Source organism: Solea solea, chromosome 11 (assembly GCF_958295425.1).
Source record: "Solea solea chromosome 11, fSolSol10.1, whole genome shotgun sequence".
NCBI classification, from domain to species: domain Eukaryota; kingdom Metazoa; phylum Chordata; class Actinopteri; order Pleuronectiformes; family Soleidae; genus Solea; species Solea solea.
Genome location: NC_081144.1, coordinates 7,655,290 through 7,682,920, shown reverse-complemented (window position 1 = coordinate 7,682,920; position 27,631 = coordinate 7,655,290). Strand labels below are relative to the sequence as shown.

Here is a 27,631-nt window from a genome sequence, read left to right as displayed (position 1 = left end):
TTTTGTGTCAAATTTTGGACGACATACTAACCTATGACTTTTTCTTCACATTTTGGACGACATACTAACCTATGACTTTTTTGTCAAATTTTGGACGACATACTAACCTATGACTTTTTCTTCAAATTTTGGACGACATACTAACCTATGACTTTTTTGTCAAATTTTGGACGACATACTAACCTATGACTTTTTTGTCACATTTTGGACGACATACTAACCTATGACTTTTTTTTCAAATTCTGGACGACATACTATACTATGACTTTTTTGTCACATTTTGGACGACATACTAACCTATGACTTTTGTGTCAAATTTTGGACGACATACTAACCTATGACTTTTTGTAAAATTTTGGACGACATACTAACCTATGACTTTTTCTTCACATTTTGGACGACATACTAACCTATGACTTTTTCTTCACATTTTGGACGACATACTAACCTATGACATTTGTGTCAAATTTTGGACGACATACTATACTATGACTTTTTTGTCACATTTTGGACGACATACTAACCTATGACTTTTGTGTCAAATTTTGGACGACATACTAACCTATGACTTTTTTGTAAAATTTTGGACGACATACTAACCTATGACTTTTTCTTCACATTTTGGACGACATACTAACCTATGACTTTTTCTTCACATTTTGGACGACATACTAACCTATGACATTTGTGTCAAATTTTGGACGACATACTATACTATGACTTTTTTGTCACATTTTGGACGACATACTAACCTATGACTTTTGTGTCAAATTTTGGACGACATACTAACCTATGACTTTTTTGTCAAATTTTGGACGACATACTAACCTATGACTTTTTTGTCAAATTTTGGACGACATACTAACCTATGACTTTTTTGTCACATTATGGACGACATACTAACCTATGACTTTTTCTTCAAATTTTGGACGACATACTAACCTATGACTTTTTTGTCAAATTTTGGACGACATACTAACCTATGACTTTTTTGTCACATTTTGGACGACATACTAACCTATGACTTTTTCTTCAAATTTTGGACGACATACTAACCTATGACTTTTTTGTCAAATTTTGGACGACATACTAACCTATGACTTTTTTGTCAAATTTTGGACGACATACTAACCTATGACTTTTTTGTCAAATTTTGGACGACATACTAACCAATGACTTTTTTGTCACATTTTGGACGACATACTAACCTATGACTTTTGTGTCACATTTTGGACGACATACTAACCTATGACTTTTTGTAAAATTTTGGACGACATACTAACCTATGACTTTTTCTTCACATTTTGGACGACATACTAACCTATGACTTTTTCTTCACATTTTGGACGACATACTAACCTATGACATTTGTGTCAAATTTTGGACGACATACTAACCTATGACTTTTTTGTCACATTTTGGACGACATACTAACCTATGACTTTTGTGTCAAATTTTGGACGACATAGTAACCTATGACTTTTTTTTCAAATTTTGGACGACATACTAACCTATGACTTTTTCTTCACATTTTGGACGACATACTAACCTATGACATTTGTGTCAAATTTTGGACGACATACTATACTATGACTTTTTTGTCACATTTTGGACGACATACTAACCTATGACTTTTTCTTCAAATTTTGGACGACATACTAACCTATGACTTTTTTGTCAAATTTTGGACGACATACTAACCTGACTTTTTGTCAAATTTTGGGCGACATACTAACCTATGACTTTTTCTTCACATTTTGGACGACATACTAACCTATGACATTTGTGTCAAATTTTGGACGACATACTAACTATGACTTTTTTGTCAAATTTTGGGCGACTTACTAACCTATGACTTTTTTGTCAAATTTTGGACGACATACTAACCTATGACTTTTTTGTCAAATTTTGGACGACATACTAACCTATGACTTTTTTTTCAAATTTTGGACGACCTACTAACCTATGACATTTGTGTCAAATTTTGGACGACATACTATACTATGACTTTTTTGTCACATTTTGGACGACATACTAACCTATGACTTTTGTGTCAAATTTTGGACGACATACTAACCTATGACTTTTTTGTAAAATTTTGGACGACATACTAACCTATGACTTTTTCTTCACATTTTGGACGACATACTAACCTATGACTTTTTCTTCACATTTTGGACGACATACTAACCTATGACATTTGTGTCAAATTTTGGACGACATACTATACTATGACTTTTTTGTCACATTTTGGACGACATACTAACCTATGACTTTTGTGTCAAATTTTGGACGACATACTAACCTATGACTTTTTTGTCAAATTTTGGACGACATACTAACCTATGACTTTTTTGTCAAATTTTGGACGACATACTAACCTATGACTTTTTTGTCACATTATGGACGACATACTAACCTATGACTTTTTCTTCAAATTTTGGACGACATACTAACCTATGACTTTTTTGTCAAATTTTGGACGACATACTAACCTATGACTTTTTTGTCACATTTTGGACGACATACTAACCTATGACTTTTTCTTCAAATTTTGGACGACATACTAACCTATGACTTTTTTGTCAAATTTTGGACGACATACTAACCTATGACTTTTTTGTCAAATTTTGGACGACATACTAACCTATGACTTTTTTGTCAAATTTTGGACGACATACTAACCAATGACTTTTTTGTCACATTTTGGACGACATACTAACCTATGACTTTTGTGTCACATTTTGGACGACATACTAACCTATGACTTTTTGTAAAATTTTGGACGACATACTAACCTATGACTTTTTCTTCACATTTTGGACGACATACTAACCTATGACTTTTTCTTCACATTTTGGACGACATACTAACCTATGACATTTGTGTCAAATTTTGGACGACATACTAACCCATGACTTTTTTGTCACATTTTGGACGACATACTAACCTATGACTTTTGTGTCAAATTTTGGACGACATACTAACCTATGACTTTTTTTTCAAATTTTGGACGACATACTAACCTATGACTTTTTTGTCACATTTTGGACGACCTACTATCCTATGACTTTTGTGTCAAATTTTGGACGACATACTATACTATGACTTTTTTGTCACATTTTGGATGACATACTAACCTATGACTTTTTCTTCAAATTTTGGACGACATACTAACCTATGACTTTTTTGTCAAATTTTGGACGACATACTAACCTGACTTTTTGTCAAATTTTGGGCGACATACTAACCTATGACTTTTTCTTCACATTTTGGACGACATACTAACCTATGACATTTGTGTCAAATTTTGGACGACATACTAACTATGACTTTTTTGTCAAATTTTGGGCGACTTACTAACCTATGACTTTTTTGTCAAATTTTGGACGACATACTAACCTATGACTTTTTTGTCAAATTTTGGACGACATACTAACCTATGACTTTTTTTTCAAATTTTGGACGACCTACTAACCTATGACTTTTTTGTCACATTTTGGACGACCTACTATCCTATGACTTTTGTGTCAAATTTTGGACGACATACTATACTATGACTTTTTTGTCACATTTTGGATGACATACTAACCTATGACTTTTTCTTCAAATTTTGGACGACATACTAACCTATGACTTTTTTGTCAAATTTTGGACGACATACTAACCTATGACTTTTTTGTCACATTTTGGACGACATACTAACCTATGACTTACATACTAACCTATGACTTTTGTGTCAAATTTTGGACGAAAAACCCTAACCCTCTGATCATATTTCAGGGAACATATTAAACTAAGACGTTGTGTCACATTTGAAGGAACTACACCACAGATGGGACTTGAACCCACAAACCTTGGTTTACGAGACGAGTGCCTTACCCATTCAGCCACTTGGCCAATTGTTGTCAAGCTGTCGACATACTAACCTATGACTTCTCTGTCAAATTTTGGATGACATACTAACTATGACTTTTTTGTCAAATTTTGGACGACATACTAACCTATGACTTTTTTGTCAAATTTTGGACGACATACTAACCTATGACTTTTTTGTCACATTTTGGACGACATACTAACCTATGACTTTTTCTTCAAATTTTGGACGACATACTAACCTATGACTTTTTTGTCACATTTTGGACGACATACTAACCTATGACTTTTTTGTCACATTTTGGACGACAAACTAACCTATGACTTTTTCTTCAAATTTTGGACGACATACTAACCTATGACTTTTTTGTCAAATTTTGGACGACAAACTAACCTATGACTTTTTTGTCACATTTTGGACGACATACTAACCTATGACTTTTTCTTCAAATTTTGGACGACATACTAACCTATGACTTTTTCTTCAAATTTTGGACGACATACTAACCTATGACTTTTTTGTCAAATTTTGGGCGACATACTAACCTATGACTTTTTCTTCACATTTTGGACAACATACTAACCTATGACATTTGTGTCAAATTTTGGACGACATACTAACTATGACTTTTTTGTCAAATTTTGGACGACATACTAACCTATGACTTTTTCTTCAAATTTTGGACGACATACTAACCTATGACTTTTTTGTCAAATTTTGGGACGACATACTAACCTATGACTTTTTCTTCACATTTTGGACGACCTACTATCCTATGACTTTTTTTGTCACATTTTGGACGACATACTAACCTATGACTTTTTCTTCACATTTTGGACGACATACTAACCTATGACTTTTTTGTCAAATTTTGGACGACATACTAACCTATGACTTTTTTGTCAAATTTTGGACGACATACTAACCTATGACTTTTTTGTCACATTTTGGACGACATACTAACCTATGACTTTTTTGTCACATTTTGGACGACATACTAACCTATGACTTTTTCTTCAAATTTTGGACGACATACTAACCTATGACTTTTTCTTCACATTTTGGACGACATACTAACCTATGACTTTTTTGTCAAATTTTGGGACGACATACTAACCTATGACTTTTTCTTCACATTTTGGACGACATACTAACCTATGACTTTTTTGTCACATTTTGGACGACATACTAACCTATGACTTTTTCTTCAAATTTTGGACGACATACTAACCTATGACTTTTTTGTCAAATTTTGGACGACATACTAACCTATGACTTTTTTGTCAAATTTTGGACGACATACTAACCTATGACTTTTTTGTCACATTTTGGACGACATACTAACCTATGACTTTTTTGTCACATTTTGGACGACATACTAACCTATGACTTTTTTGTCACATTTTGGACGACATACTAACCTATGACTTTTTTGTCACATTTTGGACGACATACTATACTATGACTTTTTTGTCAAATTTTGGGACGACATACTAACCTATGACTTTTTTGTCAAATTTTGGACGACATACTAACCTATGACTTTTTTGTCAAATTTTGGGCGACATACTAACCTATCACTTTTTCTTCACATTTTGGACAACATACTAACCTATGACATTTGTGTCAAATTTTGGACGACATACTAACTATGACTTTTTCTTCAAATTTTGGACGACATACTAACCTATGACTTTTTTGTCAAATTTTGGGACGACATACTAACCTATGACTTTTTCTTCACATTTTGGACGACCTACTATCTTATGACTGTTTTGTCACATTTTGGACGACATACTAACCTATGACTTTTTCTTCAAATTTTGGACGACATACTAACCTATGACTTTTTTGTCAAATTTTGGACGACATACTAACCTATGACTTTTTTGTCACATTTTGGACGACATACTAACCTATGACTTACATACTAACCTATGACTTTTGTGTCAAATTTTGGACGAAAAACCCTAACCCTCTGATCATATTTCAGGGAACATATTAAACTAAGACGTTGTGTCACATTTGAAGGAACTACACCACAGATGGGACTTGAACCCACAAACCTTGGTTTACGAGACGAGTGCCTTACCCATTCAGCCACTTGGCCAATTGTTGTCAAGCTGTCGACATACTAACCTATGACTTCTCTGTCAAATTTTGGATGACATACTAACTATGACTTTTTTGTCAAATTTTGGACGACATACTATACTATGACTTTTTTGTCAAATTTTGGGACGACATACTAACCTATGACTTTTTCTTCACATTTTGGACGACATACTAACCTATGACTTTTTTGTCAAATTTTGGACAACATACTAACCTATGACTTTTCTTCAAATTTTGGACGACATACTAACCTATGACTTTTTTGTCACATTTTGGACGACATACTAACCTATGACTTTTTTTTCAAATTCTGGACGACATACTATACTATGACTTTTTTGTCACATTTTGGACCACATACTAACCTATGACTTTTGTGTCAAATTTTGGACGACATACTAACCTATGACTTTTTGTAAAATTTTGGACGACATACTAACCTATGACTTTTTCTTCACATTTTGGACGACATACTAACCTATGACTTTTTCTTCACATTTTGGATGACATACTAACCTATGACATTTGTGTCAAATTTTGGACGACATACTATACTATGACTTTTTTGTCACATTTTGGACGACATACTAACCTATGACTTTTGTGTCAAATTTTGGACGACATACTAACCTATGACTTTTGTGTCAAATTTTGGACGACATACTAACCTATGACTTTTTTTGTCAAATTTTGGACGACATACTAACCTATGACTTTTTTGTCACATTTTGGGACGACATACTAACCTATGACTTTTTCTTCACATTTTGGACGACATACTAACCTATGACTTTTTTGTCACATTTTGGACGACATACTAACCTATGACTTTTTTGTCACATTTTGGACGACATACTAACCTATGATTTTTTTGTCAAATTTTGGACGACATACTAACCTATGACTTTTTTGTCACATTTTGGACGACATACTAACCTATGACTTTTTTGTCACATTTTGGACGACATACTAACCTATGACTTTTTTGTCAAATTTTGGACGACATACTAACCTATGACTTTTTTGTCACATTTTGGACGACTTACTAACCTATGACTTTTGTGTCACATTTTGGACGACATACTAACCTATGACTTTTTTTTCAAATTTTGGACGACATACTAACCTATGACTTTTTTGTCACATTTTGGACGACCTACTATCCTATGACTTTTGTGTCAAATTTTTGTGTCAAATTTTGGACGACATACTAACCTATGACTTTTTCTTCACATTTTGGACGACATACTAACCTATGACTTTTTTGTCAAATTTTGGACGACATACTAACCTATGACTTTTTCTTCAAATTTTGGACGACATACTAACCTATGACTTTTTTGTCAAATTTTGGACGACATACTAACCTATGACTTTTTTGTCACATTTTGGACGACATACTAACCTATGACTTTTTTTTCAAATTCTGGACGACATACTATACTATGACTTTTTTGTCACATTTTGGACGACATACTAACCTATGACTTTTGTGTCAAATTTTGGACGACATACTAACCTATGACTTTTTGTAAAATTTTGGACGACATACTAACCTATGACTTTTTCTTCACATTTTGGACGACATACTAACCTATGACTTTTTCTTCACATTTTGGACGACATACTAACCTATGACATTTGTGTCAAATTTTGGACGACATACTATACTATGACTTTTTTGTCACATTTTGGACGACATACTAACCTATGACTTTTGTGTCAAATTTTGGACGACATACTAACCTATGACTTTTTTGTAAAATTTTGGACGACATACTAACCTATGACTTTTTCTTCACATTTTGGACGACATACTAACCTATGACTTTTTCTTCACATTTTGGACGACATACTAACCTATGACATTTGTGTCAAATTTTGGACGACATACTATACTATGACTTTTTTGTCACATTTTGGACGACATACTAACCTATGACTTTTGTGTCAAATTTTGGACGACATACTAACCTATGACTTTTTTGTCAAATTTTGGACGACATACTAACCTATGACTTTTTTGTCAAATTTTGGACGACATACTAACCTATGACTTTTTTGTCACATTATGGACGACATACTAACCTATGACTTTTTCTTCAAATTTTGGACGACATACTAACCTATGACTTTTTTGTCAAATTTTGGACGACATACTAACCTATGACTTTTTTGTCACATTTTGGACGACATACTAACCTATGACTTTTTCTTCAAATTTTGGACGACATACTAACCTATGACTTTTTTGTCAAATTTTGGACGACATACTAACCTATGACTTTTTTGTCAAATTTTGGACGACATACTAACCTATGACTTTTTTGTCAAATTTTGGACGACATACTAACCAATGACTTTTTTGTCACATTTTGGACGACATACTAACCTATGACTTTTGTGTCACATTTTGGACGACATACTAACCTATGACTTTTTGTAAAATTTTGGACGACATACTAACCTATGACTTTTTCTTCACATTTTGGACGACATACTAACCTATGACTTTTTCTTCACATTTTGGACGACATACTAACCTATGACATTTGTGTCAAATTTTGGACGACATACTAACCTATGACTTTTTTGTCACATTTTGGACGACATACTAACCTATGACTTTTGTGTCAAATTTTGGACGACATAGTAACCTATGACTTTTTTTTCAAATTTTGGACGACATACTAACCTATGACTTTTTCTTCACATTTTGGACGACATACTAACCTATGACATTTGTGTCAAATTTTGGACGACATACTATACTATGACTTTTTTGTCACATTTTGGACGACATACTAACCTATGACTTTTTCTTCAAATTTTGGACGACATACTAACCTATGACTTTTTTGTCAAATTTTGGACGACATACTAACCTGACTTTTTGTCAAATTTTGGGCGACATACTAACCTATGACTTTTTCTTCACATTTTGGACGACATACTAACCTATGACATTTGTGTCAAATTTTGGACGACATACTAACTATGACTTTTTTGTCAAATTTTGGGCGACTTACTAACCTATGACTTTTTTGTCAAATTTTGGACGACATACTAACCTATGACTTTTTTGTCAAATTTTGGACGACATACTAACCTATGACTTTTTTTTCAAATTTTGGACGACCTACTAACCTATGACATTTGTGTCAAATTTTGGACGACATACTATACTATGACTTTTTTGTCACATTTTGGACGACATACTAACCTATGACTTTTGTGTCAAATTTTGGACGACATACTAACCTATGACTTTTTTGTAAAATTTTGGACGACATACTAACCTATGACTTTTTCTTCACATTTTGGACGACATACTAACCTATGACTTTTTCTTCACATTTTGGACGACATACTAACCTATGACATTTGTGTCAAATTTTGGACGACATACTATACTATGACTTTTTTGTCACATTTTGGACGACATACTAACCTATGACTTTTGTGTCAAATTTTGGACGACATACTAACCTATGACTTTTTTGTCAAATTTTGGACGACATACTAACCTATGACTTTTTTGTCAAATTTTGGACGACATACTAACCTATGACTTTTTTGTCACATTATGGACGACATACTAACCTATGACTTTTTCTTCAAATTTTGGACGACATACTAACCTATGACTTTTTTGTCAAATTTTGGACGACATACTAACCTATGACTTTTTTGTCACATTTTGGACGACATACTAACCTATGACTTTTTCTTCAAATTTTGGACGACATACTAACCTATGACTTTTTTGTCAAATTTTGGACGACATACTAACCTATGACTTTTTTGTCAAATTTTGGACGACATACTAACCTATGACTTTTTTGTCAAATTTTGGACGACATACTAACCAATGACTTTTTTGTCACATTTTGGACGACATACTAACCTATGACTTTTGTGTCACATTTTGGACGACATACTAACCTATGACTTTTTGTAAAATTTTGGACGACATACTAACCTATGACTTTTTCTTCACATTTTGGACGACATACTAACCTATGACTTTTTCTTCACATTTTGGACGACATACTAACCTATGACATTTGTGTCAAATTTTGGACGACATACTAACCCATGACTTTTTTGTCACATTTTGGACGACATACTAACCTATGACTTTTGTGTCAAATTTTGGACGACATACTAACCTATGACTTTTTTTTCAAATTTTGGACGACATACTAACCTATGACTTTTTTGTCACATTTTGGACGACCTACTATCCTATGACTTTTGTGTCAAATTTTGGACGACATACTATACTATGACTTTTTTGTCACATTTTGGATGACATACTAACCTATGACTTTTTCTTCAAATTTTGGACGACATACTAACCTATGACTTTTTTGTCAAATTTTGGACGACATACTAACCTGACTTTTTGTCAAATTTTGGGCGACATACTAACCTATGACTTTTTCTTCACATTTTGGACGACATACTAACCTATGACATTTGTGTCAAATTTTGGACGACATACTAACTATGACTTTTTTGTCAAATTTTGGGCGACTTACTAACCTATGACTTTTTTGTCAAATTTTGGACGACATACTAACCTATGACTTTTTTGTCAAATTTTGGACGACATACTAACCTATGACTTTTTTTTCAAATTTTGGACGACCTACTAACCTATGACTTTTTTGTCACATTTTGGACGACCTACTATCCTATGACTTTTGTGTCAAATTTTGGACGACATACTATACTATGACTTTTTTGTCACATTTTGGATGACATACTAACCTATGACTTTTTCTTCAAATTTTGGACGACATACTAACCTATGACTTTTTTGTCAAATTTTGGACGACATACTAACCTGACTTTTTGTCAAATTTTGGGCGACATACTAACCTATGACTTTTTCTTCACATTTTGGACGACATACTAACCTATGACATTTGTGTCAAATTTTGGACGACATACTAACTATGACTTTTTTGTCAAATTTTGGGCGACATACTAACCTATGACTTTTTTGTCAAATTTTGGACGACATACTAACCTATGACTTTTTTGTCAAATTTTGGACGACATACTAACCTATGACTTTTTCTTCAAATTTTGGACGACATACTAACCTATGACTTTTTTGTCAAATTTTGGACGACATACTAACCTATGACTTTTTGTCAAATTTGGGCGTTATACTAACCTATGACTTTTTTGTCACATTTTGGACGACATACTAACCTATGACTTTTTTGTCAAATTTTGGACGACATACTAACCCATGATTTTTTTGTCACATTTTGGACGACCTACTATCCTATGACTTTTGTGTCAAATTTTGGACGACATACTATACTATGACTTTTTTGTCACATTTTGGATGACATACTAACCTATGACTTTTTCTTCAAATTTTGGACGACATACTAACCTATGACTTTTTTGTCAAATTTTGGACGACATACTAACCTGACTTTTTGTCAAATTTTGGGCGACATACTAACCTATGACTTTTTCTTCACATTTTGGACGACATACTAACCTATGACATTTGTGTCAAATTTTGGACGACATACTAACTATGACTTTTTTGTCAAATTTTGGGCGACATACTAACCTATGACTTTTTTGTCAAATTTTGGACGACATACTAACCTATGACTTTTTTGTCAAATTTTGGACGACATACTAACCTATGACTTTTTTTTCAAATTTTGGACGACATACTAACCTATGACTTTTTTGTCACATTTTGGACGACCTACTATCCTATGACTTTTGTGTCAAATTTTGGACGACATACTATACTATGACTTTTTTGTCACATTTTGGATGACATACTAACCTATGACTTTTTCTTCAAATTTTGGACGACATACTAACCTATGACTTTTTTGTCAAATTTTGGACGACATACTAACCTGACTTTTTGTCAAATTTTGGGCGACATACTAACCTATGACTTTTTCTTCACATTTTGGACGACATACTAACCTATGACATTTGTGTCAAATTTTGGACGACATACTAACTATGACTTTTTTGTCAAATTTTGGGCGACATACTAACCTATGACTTTTTTGTCAAATTTTGGACGACATACTAACCTATGACTTTTTCTTCAAATTTTGGACGACATACTAACCTATGACTTTTTTGTCAAATTTTGGACGACATACTAACCTATGACTTTTTGTCAAATTTGGGCGTTATACTAACCTATGACTTTTTTGTCAAATTTTGGACGACATACTAATATATAACTTTTTCTTAAAATTTTGGACATACTAACCTATGACGTTTTTGTCAAATTTTGGACGACATACTATACTATGACTTTTTTGTCACATTTTGGACGACATACTAACCTATGACTTTTTTGTCAAATTTTGGACGACATACTATACTATGACTTTTTTGTCAAATTTTGGACGACATACTAACCTATGACTTTTTTGTCAAATTTGGGCGACATACTATACTATGACTTTTTTGTCAAATTTTGGGCAACATACTAACCTATGACTTTTTTTTTCAAATTTTGGGCGACATATTAACCTATGACTTTTTTGTCAAATTTTGGACGACATACTAACCTATGACTTTTTTTTCAAATTTTGGACGACATACATACTAACCTATGACTTTTTTGTCAAATTTTGGACGACATACTAACCTATGACTTTTTTTTCAAATTTTGGAAGACATACTAACCTATGACTTTTTTTTCAAATTTTGGACGACATATTAACCTATGACTTTTTTGTCAAATTTTGGGCGCGTACTAACCTATGACTTTTTCTTCACATTTTGGACAAAAAGTCATCATCCTAAACTATGACATTTTGGTTACATTTTGGACGACATACTAAAGTATGACATATTGGTCACATTTTGGACAACATAATAAACTATGACATTTTGGTGACTTTTTGGACGACATACTAAACTGTGACTTTTGGGACCACATACTAAACTGTGACTTTTTGGACGACATACTAAACGAAGTTTCCCACTGCTGTTGGATCAGCCGAGAATTGCACATTTTCTTCCTGTCTTCCTAGACATAGTTGTCAAAATTAATGCTGCATAAAAAGTACAGGTAAATGAAGAAATGTACACTTCTTAAGACAGCTCCCATTCAATCGCACATATACTGCAGGGAGATGCCATCGCAGCAATGGTGGCTTGTTTACTTCTGGTACTTCGCCTGATTTGTCTATACAGAGAGACTCACAAGCCCCTCCCTAATTCCCCCTTGATATAACAGGTGTGGGGCTTTTCTTGGAGGAGTTACGTGCCAAACCTTTGGGCGTAAGAGGAATAAAACATGGAATAAACGCAGTAGAATAACCAATAGATGCTTCTTCAGGCAGGAAACATTTGCCCAAGTTTCTCTCATTAATTTGAGTAGCACGGCCACAAGAAACCTCAAGTACACCAGCGAGTGAAACTGGCAGGGACTGTTTACTCTTGAGTGCCTTAATTTGTTTATTTAAAAAACAATATTTGCCCTGGCGTATCAATTATTGTATTGCACGAGGAAGGATGATGATATGTCACCAAATTTTGAACCACCCCTGTTCATTAACGTACCATCTGACTCCTTCACTGGATCACCTTTCCTTGGTGGTCTTTTCTATACTAACCCTACAAGTAAACACCAAAATAAATATGGCAAGATTAAGTAAAATTTGCGAACCTTGAGGATTTCTTGGTGGTTTTCAGAGGCGTACAGTCTTCCATCTCGAACTATGTCCTCAACAAGCTGTTCGTAGTCCTCTGAATGGAAAAAACACACAAGAAACAACACAGGACACAATTGTTAGCCAGGATCAATGTACTGTATATGTAAAAAAAAAAAAAACAGCATTACAATATTATCTGCTATGAAAAATTACTAATATTATTGGCTTTAAAATAAATAGCAAACAGCAAACAAATTCTATTCTCTTTATTATATTTAAAATATTTTTTATTATATTGTTTAATCATAAAAGCTGGGCAAATAAAACCAAAATCTACAAGGCTCACCTCTGTTTCAAAGAGTGATGTGGTGATTTTTGTTGTTGATGTTTTGACTTTGAACAGAAGCAATGTAATTTAATTTGTATGCTGCATCCTCCAAATGAAAACAGGCTCTGTCAAGCAATACTATCAGACCTAAATACGGGGGTGTTTGTGTGTATATGAAGGGGCAGGTTACAATCTACATTTCACAAGGGTTTCTCATGCAATTAATTTTTAATTTACTTGTCATCAAAGGAACAAACAGTTGGTGTGATAAACTTTAAACATACCATCATAAGTAACGTAGGGGATCTGGAAGCCCCTGGCACTGTTGGCCTCATTGGACTTGAAGTTAATCCAGAGACGTCTGGATCGAGCCGTGAAGGCGATAGGCCGCTCATACGTCTGACACGTCTCATAGGTGGTGATGGATGTAGCTGACCCTTGCACACAGAGCAACACAGAGGTGACAATCATGACTTAATGGGCTTTCAGGTATGTGTTTTGTTGTTGTTGCAATTACATAAACATTCAATTCCAATGACACAACAACCGCAGGCACTCACAGTTCTTCCTCATAACCAACACGTCTCCACACTCGTCCTCCGAGGGGAGGAAAATCTCTGGCACTACAATTAGGATCTTGCGTTTGCTGGGTGGGTTGATGTTCCAGATACACTCCACATTAGCGGGGTAATTACCGGGATAGTTAGGTGACTCAATGTAACCCATGAACTCGCCCATCTCACCACCACATTGCCTGTCTAGACATGAACAAACAAAACAAATCAGATCCCAGCTCGTGTTAAAGAAATCTGACACAACACCAACAGGTCACCTTCATACTCACTCTTGCACTGTGATACACTTGTTGCACCATCAAAGTCAGTGGTGGTGTTCCCAGGACAGGAGATACAGTAGTTCTGTCTAAATTCTGTCTGGTAGGTCCCCACTGGGCAGCGGATACAGCGGTGTACTGTTGTGTTGTAGTAATGACCAGGAGAACACTGAACTGTAAAATAAAAAAAGAAACTGTAATGATTTTGGCCATGTTTGTCTTGTCTATGTTTGTGAGTAGAATAACTAAAATTGTAAAGCTCAGATGTGGCTGAACTCATCTGGAAATGTAGTTTATGGCCAAAGGAAGAAAACATTCAAATTGGGTGGTGATTTAGGAACAGAAACAACATCTGGGAGACTTGGAGTAAAGAACTGGGCATTTAACTACCCTAAGCTGTTTGGGCCAAGAGTCTGTTCTCAATCCACTGTTGCTCTGTTAACAGCAGGCACCAGCTAATTCAATTTACACGTTGTTCATTGTCTTTATTACTGTAAACTCAAATGACACAAGATTAGCACGGCCATCTCACTAACAGGTGACAGATGCCATGCAGCAGAGGACACACTGTCATTCCGTCTGTTTCTGCCCTTTAATCAGTGGATTCTGTTCAAAAATAGTGGTGGTACACAAAGCCATATTTTTTTGTGAGTGAGTAAAGTGAAAGTTAAAGTAAGACACACACACACACAAAAAAATTCCAATTAACTTGGCAAGAGTGGAGTGTATTCACACTGACCTTTGACTTCACAGTCATGGAAGGAGCTCGCACCTTCCTTCTTAGTGCCCAGTCCTCCACCACAGGGGAAGCACAGAGTTCGCCCCAGATCTGGCTGGTACGATCCCTGAGGGCACGGCTGACAAGGTTTGAACCCATCGCTGGAGAACGATCCTGTCGGACACTGGCCTGGATTTGATTACAAACAACACAAAGCAGGTTTGCTAAAGAGAGCAGCCCTTAACTAGACCACAATTTCATGCATATACAGTATACATCTTTAATGTAGTTTCTGCTGCATCTACACAATAAATTACCTGCACAGGAAGAGATATTCCGTGCACCGACGGGCCCGTGGCCATCACTTCCAGGGCAAAGGTCACAGGCCAGCTGCCCCTCCTTCTCCTGAAAAGTGCCTGGTGGACACTGGACACAGCGCTCCTGCTCTCCATGGTAATAAGACCCGGACAAGCATCTGACTGAGAGAATATCCACAACGGCTCCAATCAGAGATGACACACAAATGCAAACCTTGAACTATTGATTTTTGATTTTCAGTTTTAACTCATCACCCATACTATCCACAGTTTTGCACCACATAATGAAATGCAGAACCTTTTAATGTTTGTATGATTTTATGAATTTTAAAATGATCCTTCCCCTCTTTATTGATAACCCCCTTCCCAATCCCTGAACATGTTATGAATATTTTGTGATAATTGGTTATTATTGGCTTTGAACGTGATTTGTGCTGTTTGGTATTTTACTGTGTCTGTGAATTATAATAAGTTTGACTCCTGGAAAAGTGAGTATGATCCAAACAAACTACATTATGAAATATCCTTATTGCCCTTTTTGTAAGATGATTAATGAATTGATTGTAGTCTTGTAGATATTGTCCTAGATCTCAACACAGTAATTGAAATATGGTAAAACTACATAACAGTATAGTATGTGTAATAGTTTGTTTTACAGAACCTGTTTTGCTTTGTTTAATACAGAAATACTTCTTGATATTTTGGACATAATACACAAATCTAATACACTTGGACATCACAGCTCATCTGTCATCCCTGGTCCTGATCTCAGGCCTTACCACATCGACCACTGTCCCTCTCCCAGCCCGGGCCACAGTTCTCTTGAATAGGAGCCGTCTGGGGAAGTTTCTGGGCCACCTCGTATTCCAAACCAGCGACTCGGATCAGAAAACGCTCCTGGTTGATGGATTTCTTCAGAGCTTTGATGTACGTCTTAACCTGCTTCTCCATGCGCTGTCTCAGACAGCTGAGATTACAACTGCCTGGTAAAATCAATAACAATGATTCATAAACAATTTTCACCATTTCAATTCACCATTTGAACAATAAAACAAACCCAAGGTCAAGACAGGCAGTAAGCGTCTGTTTCTACATGAGACGACTGACCTGTGGTGTCTCCAGGTTTGACCTCAGCCTCCAGCTCCAGTGTTATTCGTGTCACCTCTTTGTTTGTGGGGTTACGAGCACGTCGCCCCTTAGCTTTCTTAGAGGAGTCACACTTGAGGTTGACAAACGTTACAAGGCAGTTGCTGCAGGGCTGTCCCCCTCCTGTAGAAACATATCACACAATCTGTGAGGCGATGGAGTGTTAGATATCTCTTTGGATCCTATAGAGCTGAGATTTGGGAAAGAGCAGCAGAGGGCGCTGTTGCCTTACAAAAGTTAAATTGTTGCTTTAATTGTCATAAAAACAGTGACAGACTCCAACAATTTAGACCCCAAAGATATACTACATTTTTACTACTTACATCACAGAAATCCTCACTTTTGAGCAGATGAAAATTCAGAAAATTGTCAAAAGAGCTGCATCACCTACACCTACATCACCTCGCTGCTCCCATAGAAAAGAAATCACATGTATCCCTTTCAATTTGTCAAAAATAACAGCAGCACATGAAGACAACGACTGACCTGGTCCTAGTGTCCGTCCCCTGTCCTCCGACCTGCCAGTCAGTTTAGGATGCAGATGACATTTGGCATTTTTAATCTTGAAAGAAGCCGTCTGCTTTACTGGAGGGGCCAAAGTCTCTACAGACAAACACAACAACAGTGGGTAAGAGCACTCTGACACATCACAAAGCAGACACAGCATAATAAAACGACGTGTGCGGTGTAATGATCAGATTGCACTGTTAATAAATAAATATTGAGAATCTGGAGAGCAACAAACCTATGCAGCTCTGACTGTTGCTGGAGTTGAGCCTGGCAGGGGATTTTCCTCTGAGGATTGGGATACCACAACTGACAGAGTAGCTGTTGTCAGACTCTGAAAAATAACAGGTTTGTTCATTAAGGACTATAGTTAGTTAAAGCTGCAGTGTGCAACTTGTGATGATTTTTGTTTATGTTATTATACTGCCTCTGTTTGAACAGAAACAGTGTGTTTAAATGCATGTTAAAAGTCCGATTTTAGTCGGTTTTCATGTCATGTAAACTAACACTAAACTAACATACCTGGATAATGCGACTCATAGTTTGATTACTTAGTCGGACTGGAGTCAGACTTGGCATTCTGCGCATGCACAAAAATTTCCTCCTTGGTCTTTGACCCGGAATTAGAAATAGACGACGTATAAACTGCAGCACTGTTGCCGGAAAAGAACAAACAGCGCGTTGGTGTCAGCAAGAGCGAAAGCTATGGAAAAGACCCACTTTTGCATTGACAAAGAGACGAGATTTATGCTTTAGAACCACAGCACGATCCATCTCACCGTCCATCTCGCCATTCGCTGTTTGATTTTCTGTGATGTAAAGGTCAAAAAGAAACTGATTTTTATAGAGAGAGATACAGCACCACATATATGGTGGAGTCAGACATACATGGCCAATAAATCGATTTTTCTCCTCCGCATGTAATCGGACTCTGCAAGTTGTCCGATTGCCTGACTCAGTCGGACTATGGCCGTGGCTCGATTAAACTGTGCATGAAAACGTACTGAATGTAACATTATTCCTCTGAAAATGGGCTCTGCCAAGCAATGCTACCAGACGGGACTGATGGAGCGTTTGTGTGTATACAGCAGCAGTGCACAAGAATCATTTATCCCCGATCAAGTTTTCTGAGCAGGAAAATCTGAAATCTAGTCTGTCCTGATATAAAAAAAATATTGCATGGTGAATCGTATGGATATTCAAACCCTCTACAGTTTTCACGAGATGTGTGTTTTTTTTTTGGGGTTTTTTTTTAACACTGCACTCCTATTAGTGAGGACATACCTGCCGAGTAGTGAGCTTTAGACGCACAGGTGAGAGAGCAGCTCTCTTTCTTGCCCGTCTTGCTGCAGGTGAGAGTGGCTTTTGGTGCTGCCAGTCCAGGAAGACATTTCACAAGCTCTGAGAGAAAAACATACATAGGAAGCTGAGAGAGAGACAATATATATACATATACATATACATACATATACATACATATATATATATATATATATATATATATATATATATACTTATATGTATATATATCACATAGGTGACTGATGTGCTTTGATTGTGATGAAGTGTATGAGCCACATGGGGGCAGTGCTGCTACATACCAGTACAGTCTTTCCTGTTCCAGTGCAGTTTGTACCCTGGTGGACAGGTACAGTCGTAGCTCCCCAAAGTGTTGATGCAGCCATATTTACACCCCCCACGGTTTATACTGCATTCATCAATATCTATGGACAGATACATTGTCACATAAACATATAGTGTACATGCATAAAAAAGCAGCATACACCGAATAGAACATTTTTGACACAAAGACATTCTTTGGTGAAAATACTGAGGAAGAATGAGACCATGAGTCCAAAACAATCTGGAGTCAATTTTGTAGAATAAAATGAAATGCCATGAAAATGGACTCGTTAAGGAAGAGTGCAGCTGTAAACAAGGAGTTCCTGTGAGGTCACTTCAGCTCTTCCTGTCAGAGAGTCACATTTGGAGAAGATTAATGTGTTTGCGTGTAAACAGAAGTGATTCCGTGTTTTGATGTCGCCACATTCAGTTTCATGGTCAGAACTTCTCTGCTCTTCAGCGGGGAAACACTTGTGGTGAGCAATAAATTATAATCACCTTTTCAAACACATGCTGAGCTCAAACCACTAAAAACATCCAGGATCCAGATGCAGGCTGGCTATCATTGATGCCAGACAGAAAATGTAGTTTAGTGAGTGGATCTGAGGATGCGCCAGGCTGCAGACAAGTGGTGGAGACACGGGGAATGAGACGAGATAATGGCAGCGATAGATGATCTGGTCTGCTGATATGAAATTCTCTTCCTTGTCTCATTCAATTATTCACCCAGAATAAAAAGAGAGTCTGAGCACCTCGCACTCCCAGAAGAAGATGATGACTTAATCAGTAGTGTTCCACCAGCCGGAGCTGCTTGTGAGAGATGCGTTGCTTATCCTCTGCATCAAAGCACACAATTTAAAGGACAAAGAACTCTAATGAATATCTGATGGAAGCTGCGCTCATCTGCCAACAATAACTGCTGTTTTGACTTCTTTGTTCCTCCCTTTCTTGTAACTAAGTAGATCAATTCTGACCTTTCTCCAGCTTTCTTTTCTCCGCACACTCTCACAGCACAGAGCAGACGAAAAGCCAAGAAAAGAAAAAAACACATAATATGATTTAATATAAAAACACAACAATTGCATTGTGTTATGGAGAGGACTCTCCCTGTCCTACCATCATCATCACAAGTTTTAAAATGGGATAATCTTCTCTTAAGCAAATCTGGGCAGTTAGTTAAAAATAACAATTAAATGTGATATAAATGTGACATTTATGATATTAAGGCATAACATGAGAATGATGTTATGTGAATGATGTGTCACCACAGATCGAGGAATCATGTTAAACTGAAATACCGGCGTCTCTGATAAGGATGGTGCAGCTCGTACATTCACAAATAAAAGAATTAATTAACAGTCTGCAAACCATTTGTTTATGTTTTAGTTTGGTGTTTTGCTCTGTTGTACCACCTGCCGCCACCCATGCAATAACAGCTCAGAACACGTCAATACACAGGATGCCAGCAATAGAGCAGACAGCCTCAGAACTACTGAATGATACTGAACCTAAAAAGCCTTTTGTAACATGTCACAGCCAGTGGACAAGAAAAACGAGGGTCCGCAGTGGAGGTGCTTTAAAATACAGGCGGCTGAAAGTGGAGGAGAAGTTGACGAAAGACCGTGGCAAACATGCCCCGGTGTGGATAATCTTCTCTCAGACAGTGAAGCATGGGGATCCTCAGCCACGGTTTGCTATTGCGCTCTTTCTCCTTCTCCCTCATACACTTTCTCGGTGGATATTTAAAGAATAGAATGTTTTTACAGTCCGTGTATTATCGCCTTGTCCTCTGCTCTCATTAGGTGATAATTCTCAACTGTTTCTCTACAGCAGCCACATGTTCACTTTCTATTTCTGCCTGTTGCTGACACGTGAAAAAAATTAACCAAGTAGGTAAAATGTCTATAAAATTAAAACAGATGGAGCAGCAGTTATTTTTATGCATGCCATATATAGTAATGCCCTATATAAATACAGTGTATCGCTTTTCTACAAAGGTTACATATATGGCCTTTAATAATTGTTAAGATATGGAAATCAACTCAGTCCATGTTAAACAGACTGTTCAAGTGGAACAAATGACGTAAACTCGAAAATTAGCGACAAAGTAGCTTATTTAGTTGCAACTGCTTTACCTCTAGTTTCTTACCAGATAAGCAAAAAATGTGTGGATTGTTTTGCTAGCTGAGAGGGAGAATGGCTGGCTATACTCTCACGTGGAAGGAATGTTGACAGGCCTCAGCACATGGCTCGACAGCGGGTCAGTGACCTAATTGGGTTTGTTTAGGGTAAGTCTATTGTTTAACACGGAGCAAAGCTTTCTGACTTGTTTGACAGCTATATTTCGGCTGATAAACCACACAGGGAATAGGATTACCTTGGTTATGGCCAGAAAGGAAGAGAGTACAGGTTGGCATGCCGTAAATCTCATCCCCGGAATCTCTCAGTGGTATGGAGTCATATACGCCTGCCATGTTCTCCTCACAGCAGCTCAGTGTGGCCTGATCACAGACTATCAAGTGAGTAAAAGCCTCACAAATCCAATTGCGGTCCTCCTGATCCCTCAACTGACAACTTATATAGCTGCCTACTGTGTAATAGATCCCATGAACCTATAAGACTCTTTTAAAAGGCCTTTACCTTTATCAGATTGTGACAGTGGCGTCAGACAGGAAACATTTGGGAGGTGTAATTAAGTGCACGGTTGTGCCATAGACCGTGCACTAGCTTGTGACTGGTGTCCACTCATATGTGTCATGCCTTTTCATCTATTTTCCTCTAAATGGGACCATCATTTACATAACTGACATCACATTCTATTGAAGAAGATACCAAACTAGCGATTGAGACCATTTCCTCAGGAAAAATATTTAGCCTTGTTATAAATCAAGCGAGAAGTAGCCTGATTTTCCCATAGATTTCCATTCAGACGGAGTTCCCCGGTGACTAACTGCTGAATCCATCACACTTGTTGGGCTTTATTCTTTCAACCAGAAGTCGATGTCCATTTTTACATAGATAGTCTAAGGTTTGTGCAAACCTCATGATCCTTTACATGGATATTTTACTTTCACTTTAGTCTAGTCACTCCTGACCAGTAGACTTGTGGAACTACAGATAAAGAAACAGGTTCATGTATATACATATATATATGTACATAAGCTATGTATTTTGAGATTTTAAGGGCCTATGCTTTCTTTCTCTCTCTCTCTCTCTCTCAGTCTCTTCCTCTCCTTTTCACTCTGTCTCTGTCTCTGCCACAACTACAGTGAGACCCTGAGGCGCTGGAGTCAGCAGCAGATTCTAACTGGTGATACACACTCCATCAAAGCGGCCGCCACAACATCCTGATGTGCTCTGGCGGGCCTCATTCTGCTGCCTGCCAGGCAGATCTGACGCGCCCCCACACACCTCCTCCTGACACCAAAGGCCATTCCTGCTCTTTGTTCCACGCCAGAGTGCAGCATACCTACTCTTGTTTGATGGACATGGCCATACTCTGCCTGGAAGGACCCTAGTTATATGCTTTTGCACGTTTTAGTCCATTAACTACGGCACAAATTGTCTACACTTTACATTACTGCCAAGTGTAGCATAGGTTGTTAGATTGATTTCCTGCCTTCCGGGCAGTCACCTGTTTTTGCACATTTGAGTCTGTTTGAAAATCAACTTGCAGAGACTTACAAATGGTTTGAAATAGGTAATCCATCAGAGTGAATATTTAGCTACATTTAGTCTTCTTCAAGAATACAGATGCACGCGGTGACTGTCCTGTGCTGATGTGTTTTAAGGACCGTGACAGTTGTGATTTACAACTGAGCCACTGAATGTTTACTGTGGTTATTCGTAGTTGATTGCTGTTGAGCTTCAAATACCAAGATTAAAATATCTTACATAATTGCTTAATTGTCATTAATATGAATAACAATAATAGTATTAATCACCACTAAAAAGACTTGACAACACAAGCCACACCGTCCCCCATCGATACAGTGCTTTTCTGTTAGACATCATTCCCACTCGGATGGCACAATTCTTTGGGGGGCGTGAAGGTTCAGAGAGTTGCTCAAGGACTCTTAGTCATGCAGAGCACAGATACTGGGTATCAAATCACTATCTAATTTATTTTCACCTCTCGCCATAATGTGGCTCTGGCTCCTTCAGCTAAAATAAAAAATAGTAAGAATAATAACAACAAGAAAATAATTAAGAAGAAAAGAAGAAAAAGAGTTGATAGGAAACCTCTCTGAGACTATTGAACTGTCTCTACCAGTTTTCGATTGGGGATATGTAGGTTGTCCTTTCTCGTGCAATACGATAATCGATACACCAGGGCAAATATCCATATTCTAATTAACAAATGAAGGCGCTCTAAAGTAAACAGTCCCTGTCAGTTTCACTCCCTGGGCGTCATCACTTCATGTCTCCTCGTTGTGGCGCTGCTCAAACGAATGAGGTACACTTGGGCAGAAGTTACCTGACTGAGGGAGTTTACAGTGTGATAATGGCGGAGAAATCTACGTTAAGAGATGCTCCATCCACGTTCAATACATAGACTTTATGCACTTTGTTCTCTATGTTGTGAATAAATAGAGAAATCATACACTTTTAACTTTTCCCGGATGTTTTGTTTTCTTCAGTTAGACAGATATCGTGATGTACAGAATCGTTGTACCATGATATTATTGGTATCATGGACCATGTATCAAGTGAGGTACACTGTGATTCACACCCCGAAAAACTAATATAGTAATTTAGTGTCACTGAATGAAAAATGATGATTTATCAACCTATGCAAACTTTTTGTCCAAACCATTTTACAATTCATTCAGCACTCATTTAAATGTTTTTACTCTGGGCCAAAGCAGAGGGCTGACAGACAGAGCTTAGAGAATCACATCCACATGCCACTTTATGAAAGCTGTCAGATGAAATAGAAATTGAAAAGAACATCCAGAGTAAAAAGGCTTAGGGGAAAAAAAGACATGCTGCTCACCTCCACAGTGTGCCAGGCCGTACAGGACGTAGCCTTTATGACAAAGACACTGAAAACTGCCGGCAGAGTTGATGCAGAAGTGGTCACAGGCGCGATCAAAAGAGCATTCGTCAATATCTGTACGGATAAAAAGATGTGCTGTTAGAAACTTCTCAATCAGTTCATAAAATTACAAAAAAAATAACATACAATTTTCAACCTGGATCATCCCATCCTATCACAAGGTGTTTTCCTGCTCTGAGGCTTTTTATTGTATTCATGGTTTGTCATTTCACAAGGATGTCACATCACAAAAAAAACGTAAAAGAAAAAACACAAACATCTTCTGCTTGCTATAGTTTTTGACCTCCTGCCTTCACGCAGCTTGCAACTTGGATGCTCTGAAATGAAATTCTCAAAGTATGTTTGTAATAACAAGCGGCCACAGCAGGAGTCAGAGGAAAAGTGGCCACTTCACTTGATAATAGGAGCTGAAGGGATGCATTTTTTTCTCCCTACACACAGAAACTGTCAATCACTTTCCCATTTCACCACTTAATCATCACATAACTAACCCTGAATTGTTTGAAAACCTACTGACATTTCAAGTGGCAACCGGTCATGACGTCACCTATAGAAATCTGAACTCTCATTTGAAGCCTCAAGATGAACCATAGGTTCAGAGGTGTCACCCGCAAACAAGCTCCTATATGACGATACCAGTTGTCAATCACACGGTTATCCAATACTTAATCAACTATTTTGCTCTAAATCATCATTTACAAAATCAACATCATGTTCTATTGAAGAAGAGCTGAAACTAACGAATTCAGCAAAAAGTTCTTTGTGCAACCAGTGGAGTCACCCCCTGGTGGCTATTCAATATATATTTGAATTTCCTAGTTGGCTTCTGAATGAAACCAGAAGACTATTTTTTGATAAGTTATTCAAAATGTCTGGCTTAAAATCCAAACAGATTGATATATGAAGTGGATGGATGACATTTGGTTTTATTATGATCAAAGTTTCCTTTAATGTCAGCAAACATTTGTTTCAAGCCCATGCAGCACATGGTGGGAGAAAGTCGGGATGTGCTACAACTTTGCTAGATGTTTAATTGGCTAATTTAAAAAGAAAAAAAAGACAAAAAAGGTTCTCAGGGTTTTCCCACAAATATCATGTATTTCATCCTTTCATCCAACACAGTTGAACCTCCTCTGGGTGAGGAGGCAGCGCCAGCCACCATCAAACCAATGACACAGGCATTTCACAGCAATTACAGGAGTTCGGTTAAATAATGGTTTACTTTGAAAAACAAAAGAAAAAAAAGAAAGAAGGCTACCTGAATCTGATTAAAGTCTGCACCAATCTTCCATACTTTTCTGATCATAAAACAAGGTTTCACATATTCACATCACGCCTAATCCCTCAGAGGCACCACAGCTGAACTCCGCACAGACCGGTAAAGACAGTCATTGAGGTGAACGCTTGGCAGAGCAACAAAAAAAAGACGAAAAAAAGTGCAAAGATTAAAAGCTTATTAAGTGATCAGATTACGAAAGAGCACAAAAGATCTGGAGGAGGTCCATGAGTTGATGTTTAAAAGCTCAAAAAAAAAAAAGAATGTTTATACATCATATCCATAAACTGATTCTCACTTACAAAAAATAAATCATAGTTTAGGTTGAACATCTAACACATGAAACAATCTTTTCAAAAAATTCCCAACTTGGTGCACCACAGGTTCAATATAGATCAAAGAGACCAGAAACAAAAATAAAAGCACAACTTCACTATTTGTTTCCACTGTTGGCCTCAGGAGATTCATAACAGCAGTAGTAGATGAGAACAGCATGAGTTGGCACAAGCTATAAGAGGCATTGCAAAAGTGATTGTTTTGGGCATATTAAGTATATAAAGCATGCTCAGAGTCTGAAACCCTCTGGCAATTAGGCGTGGTGACTGAGATTACCCTCAAAAATGTTGCACTAAGTGACGCCAGAAGTCGATCTGAAACTTATCATTATATCGTTTTCTGCTCTGTCGTGCAGAATAGGTGTGTGAAGACATTTGAGGGGCTACAACCCTTATTTACCGAGCGGCTCAGGTGAGGAATGCAGTGAAGCGCTTCATGAGGCGACGTACATGCAGGGGAGCAAAGGAGAGATTACGTTTTAGAACAGTCGCATTGTCGCCTTGCGCTGCCCGAAGACTGAAAGACTGCAAGATGAAGTTTCCATCAATTATCTCTTCTCTTTGTTCTCTCTTAGGTCATCACTTTAATCTCCACCCACGCTCACAATAAAATTATAGGGAGGCGTAATTGGATTGGCTGAAATTCAGTAAAGGTCACTGCTGTTTATACAGAGCAGATAACTCCTTTATCATAGATGTTCCCTCTGGAGAAAACATGATGTCTGATGAACATCTCCCTAAGTGCCCTCATGTGGATTAGGAGTGACAAGGAGATGAGAAGGAGACTTTGAAGGGTGTTGAGGGTGGAGGAATGCCGACAGGGGCTCGGCAGACGTGTCCCATCCTGACTTCTGGGCCATGGTCCACTGACAGCAGGGAAACACCATGACTGTTTAAACCGAGATAAACCCAGAGTGCAGTTTACACATCACAGCACCGTGTGGAGACAGCAGTGGGCCATTTCAGTGTCATGACATATCACCGATGCACCAGTGTCTATTAGCAAAACAGCACAGTCAGGATGGTTATGGGATTACTGCGGTTGGTTTTGTTAATCTGCCTGTTCTGGATTTATCCTTCAAAGTAAAATGCATATTTAGATTCATTAATTTAGAAATTTAGAAATTTTAGAAGCTCCCAAATAGAGGGTGATAGACATGATGCATACGTACACGTTTTTGAACAGTAAAGCTGGGAGGGAAAAGTGGCACTGGTAATCCAATGCCTTTATTTTGATTATTTCTTAGTTCAATGTGTTAATTAATTCAGTAAAGCTGCAGCAACTTCAGTCATCTCAGCAGCTGCCAGGTTCAATCAATCAAACTGTCAATTGTCAAAGTGCTATGTGTATTTATAGCACTTTAAAATATCTGCAAGTTCTCAAAGTGCTTCACATAAGAAAGAAAGGATACAAAATAATAACTCAAATCAGCAGGAATAAAATACACAATAAAACAGTAAGAAGAACCAATAAAATAAGAATCAATAACTGTCTGTTTAATAAGGTGGAACATTATAAAATCTTAAAAAATCAAATCTAAAATGAACTGGCAGCCAATGTTGTATAAAACGAGTTATATAAACAGCATCAATATGTTTATGGAGGAAATTTTGTGAGAGCCACTGTTTTAACATGGACATTAATAAGCCCTTTGGTTAAAAGCACCTTTGGCTTGTTTTGTGCATTTTTCTAGTGTTTTTAGATGCTGCATGTGAACACCACATCCCCTGTCTGATCTGCTTTCATAACCGAAATCCTTGCTTTCCACCGTTTCTTGATAGAAGTAAAGCAAACTGCAGAGGGGAGAATCAGGTGAGCTTTATC

General features: G+C 37.1%; 1 protein-coding gene across 3 annotated transcripts in view; it reads right to left on the bottom strand.

Moving 5' to 3' along the window:
- The window catches only part of scube3 (signal peptide, CUB domain, EGF-like 3), a 112,339-nt gene that overhangs the window by 19,254 nt on the left and 65,454 nt on the right, over positions 1–27,631 (bottom strand). For 2 of the 3 annotated variants that reach the window (XM_058642583.1, XM_058642585.1), the window contains 13 exons: positions 24,133–24,249; positions 19,115–19,237; positions 18,798–18,914; positions 17,752–17,847; positions 17,493–17,609; positions 16,968–17,129; positions 16,640–16,843; positions 15,861–16,022; positions 15,565–15,732; positions 14,838–14,999; positions 14,554–14,751; positions 14,278–14,430; positions 13,680–13,759 (listed from right to left, as the gene is read on the bottom strand). In XM_058642583.1, the coding sequence (XP_058498566.1) occupies positions 13,680–13,759; positions 14,278–14,430; positions 14,554–14,751; positions 14,838–14,999; positions 15,565–15,732; positions 15,861–16,022; positions 16,640–16,843; positions 16,968–17,129; positions 17,493–17,609; positions 17,752–17,847; positions 18,798–18,914; positions 19,115–19,237; positions 24,133–24,249 (1,859 nt within the window). The remainder of the gene's footprint in view (positions 1–13,679; positions 13,760–14,277; positions 14,431–14,553; positions 14,752–14,837; positions 15,000–15,564; positions 15,733–15,860; positions 16,023–16,639; positions 16,844–16,967; positions 17,130–17,492; positions 17,610–17,751; positions 17,848–18,797; positions 18,915–19,114; positions 19,238–24,132; positions 24,250–27,631) is intronic. The other variant, XM_058642584.1, reaches the window with a different exon arrangement.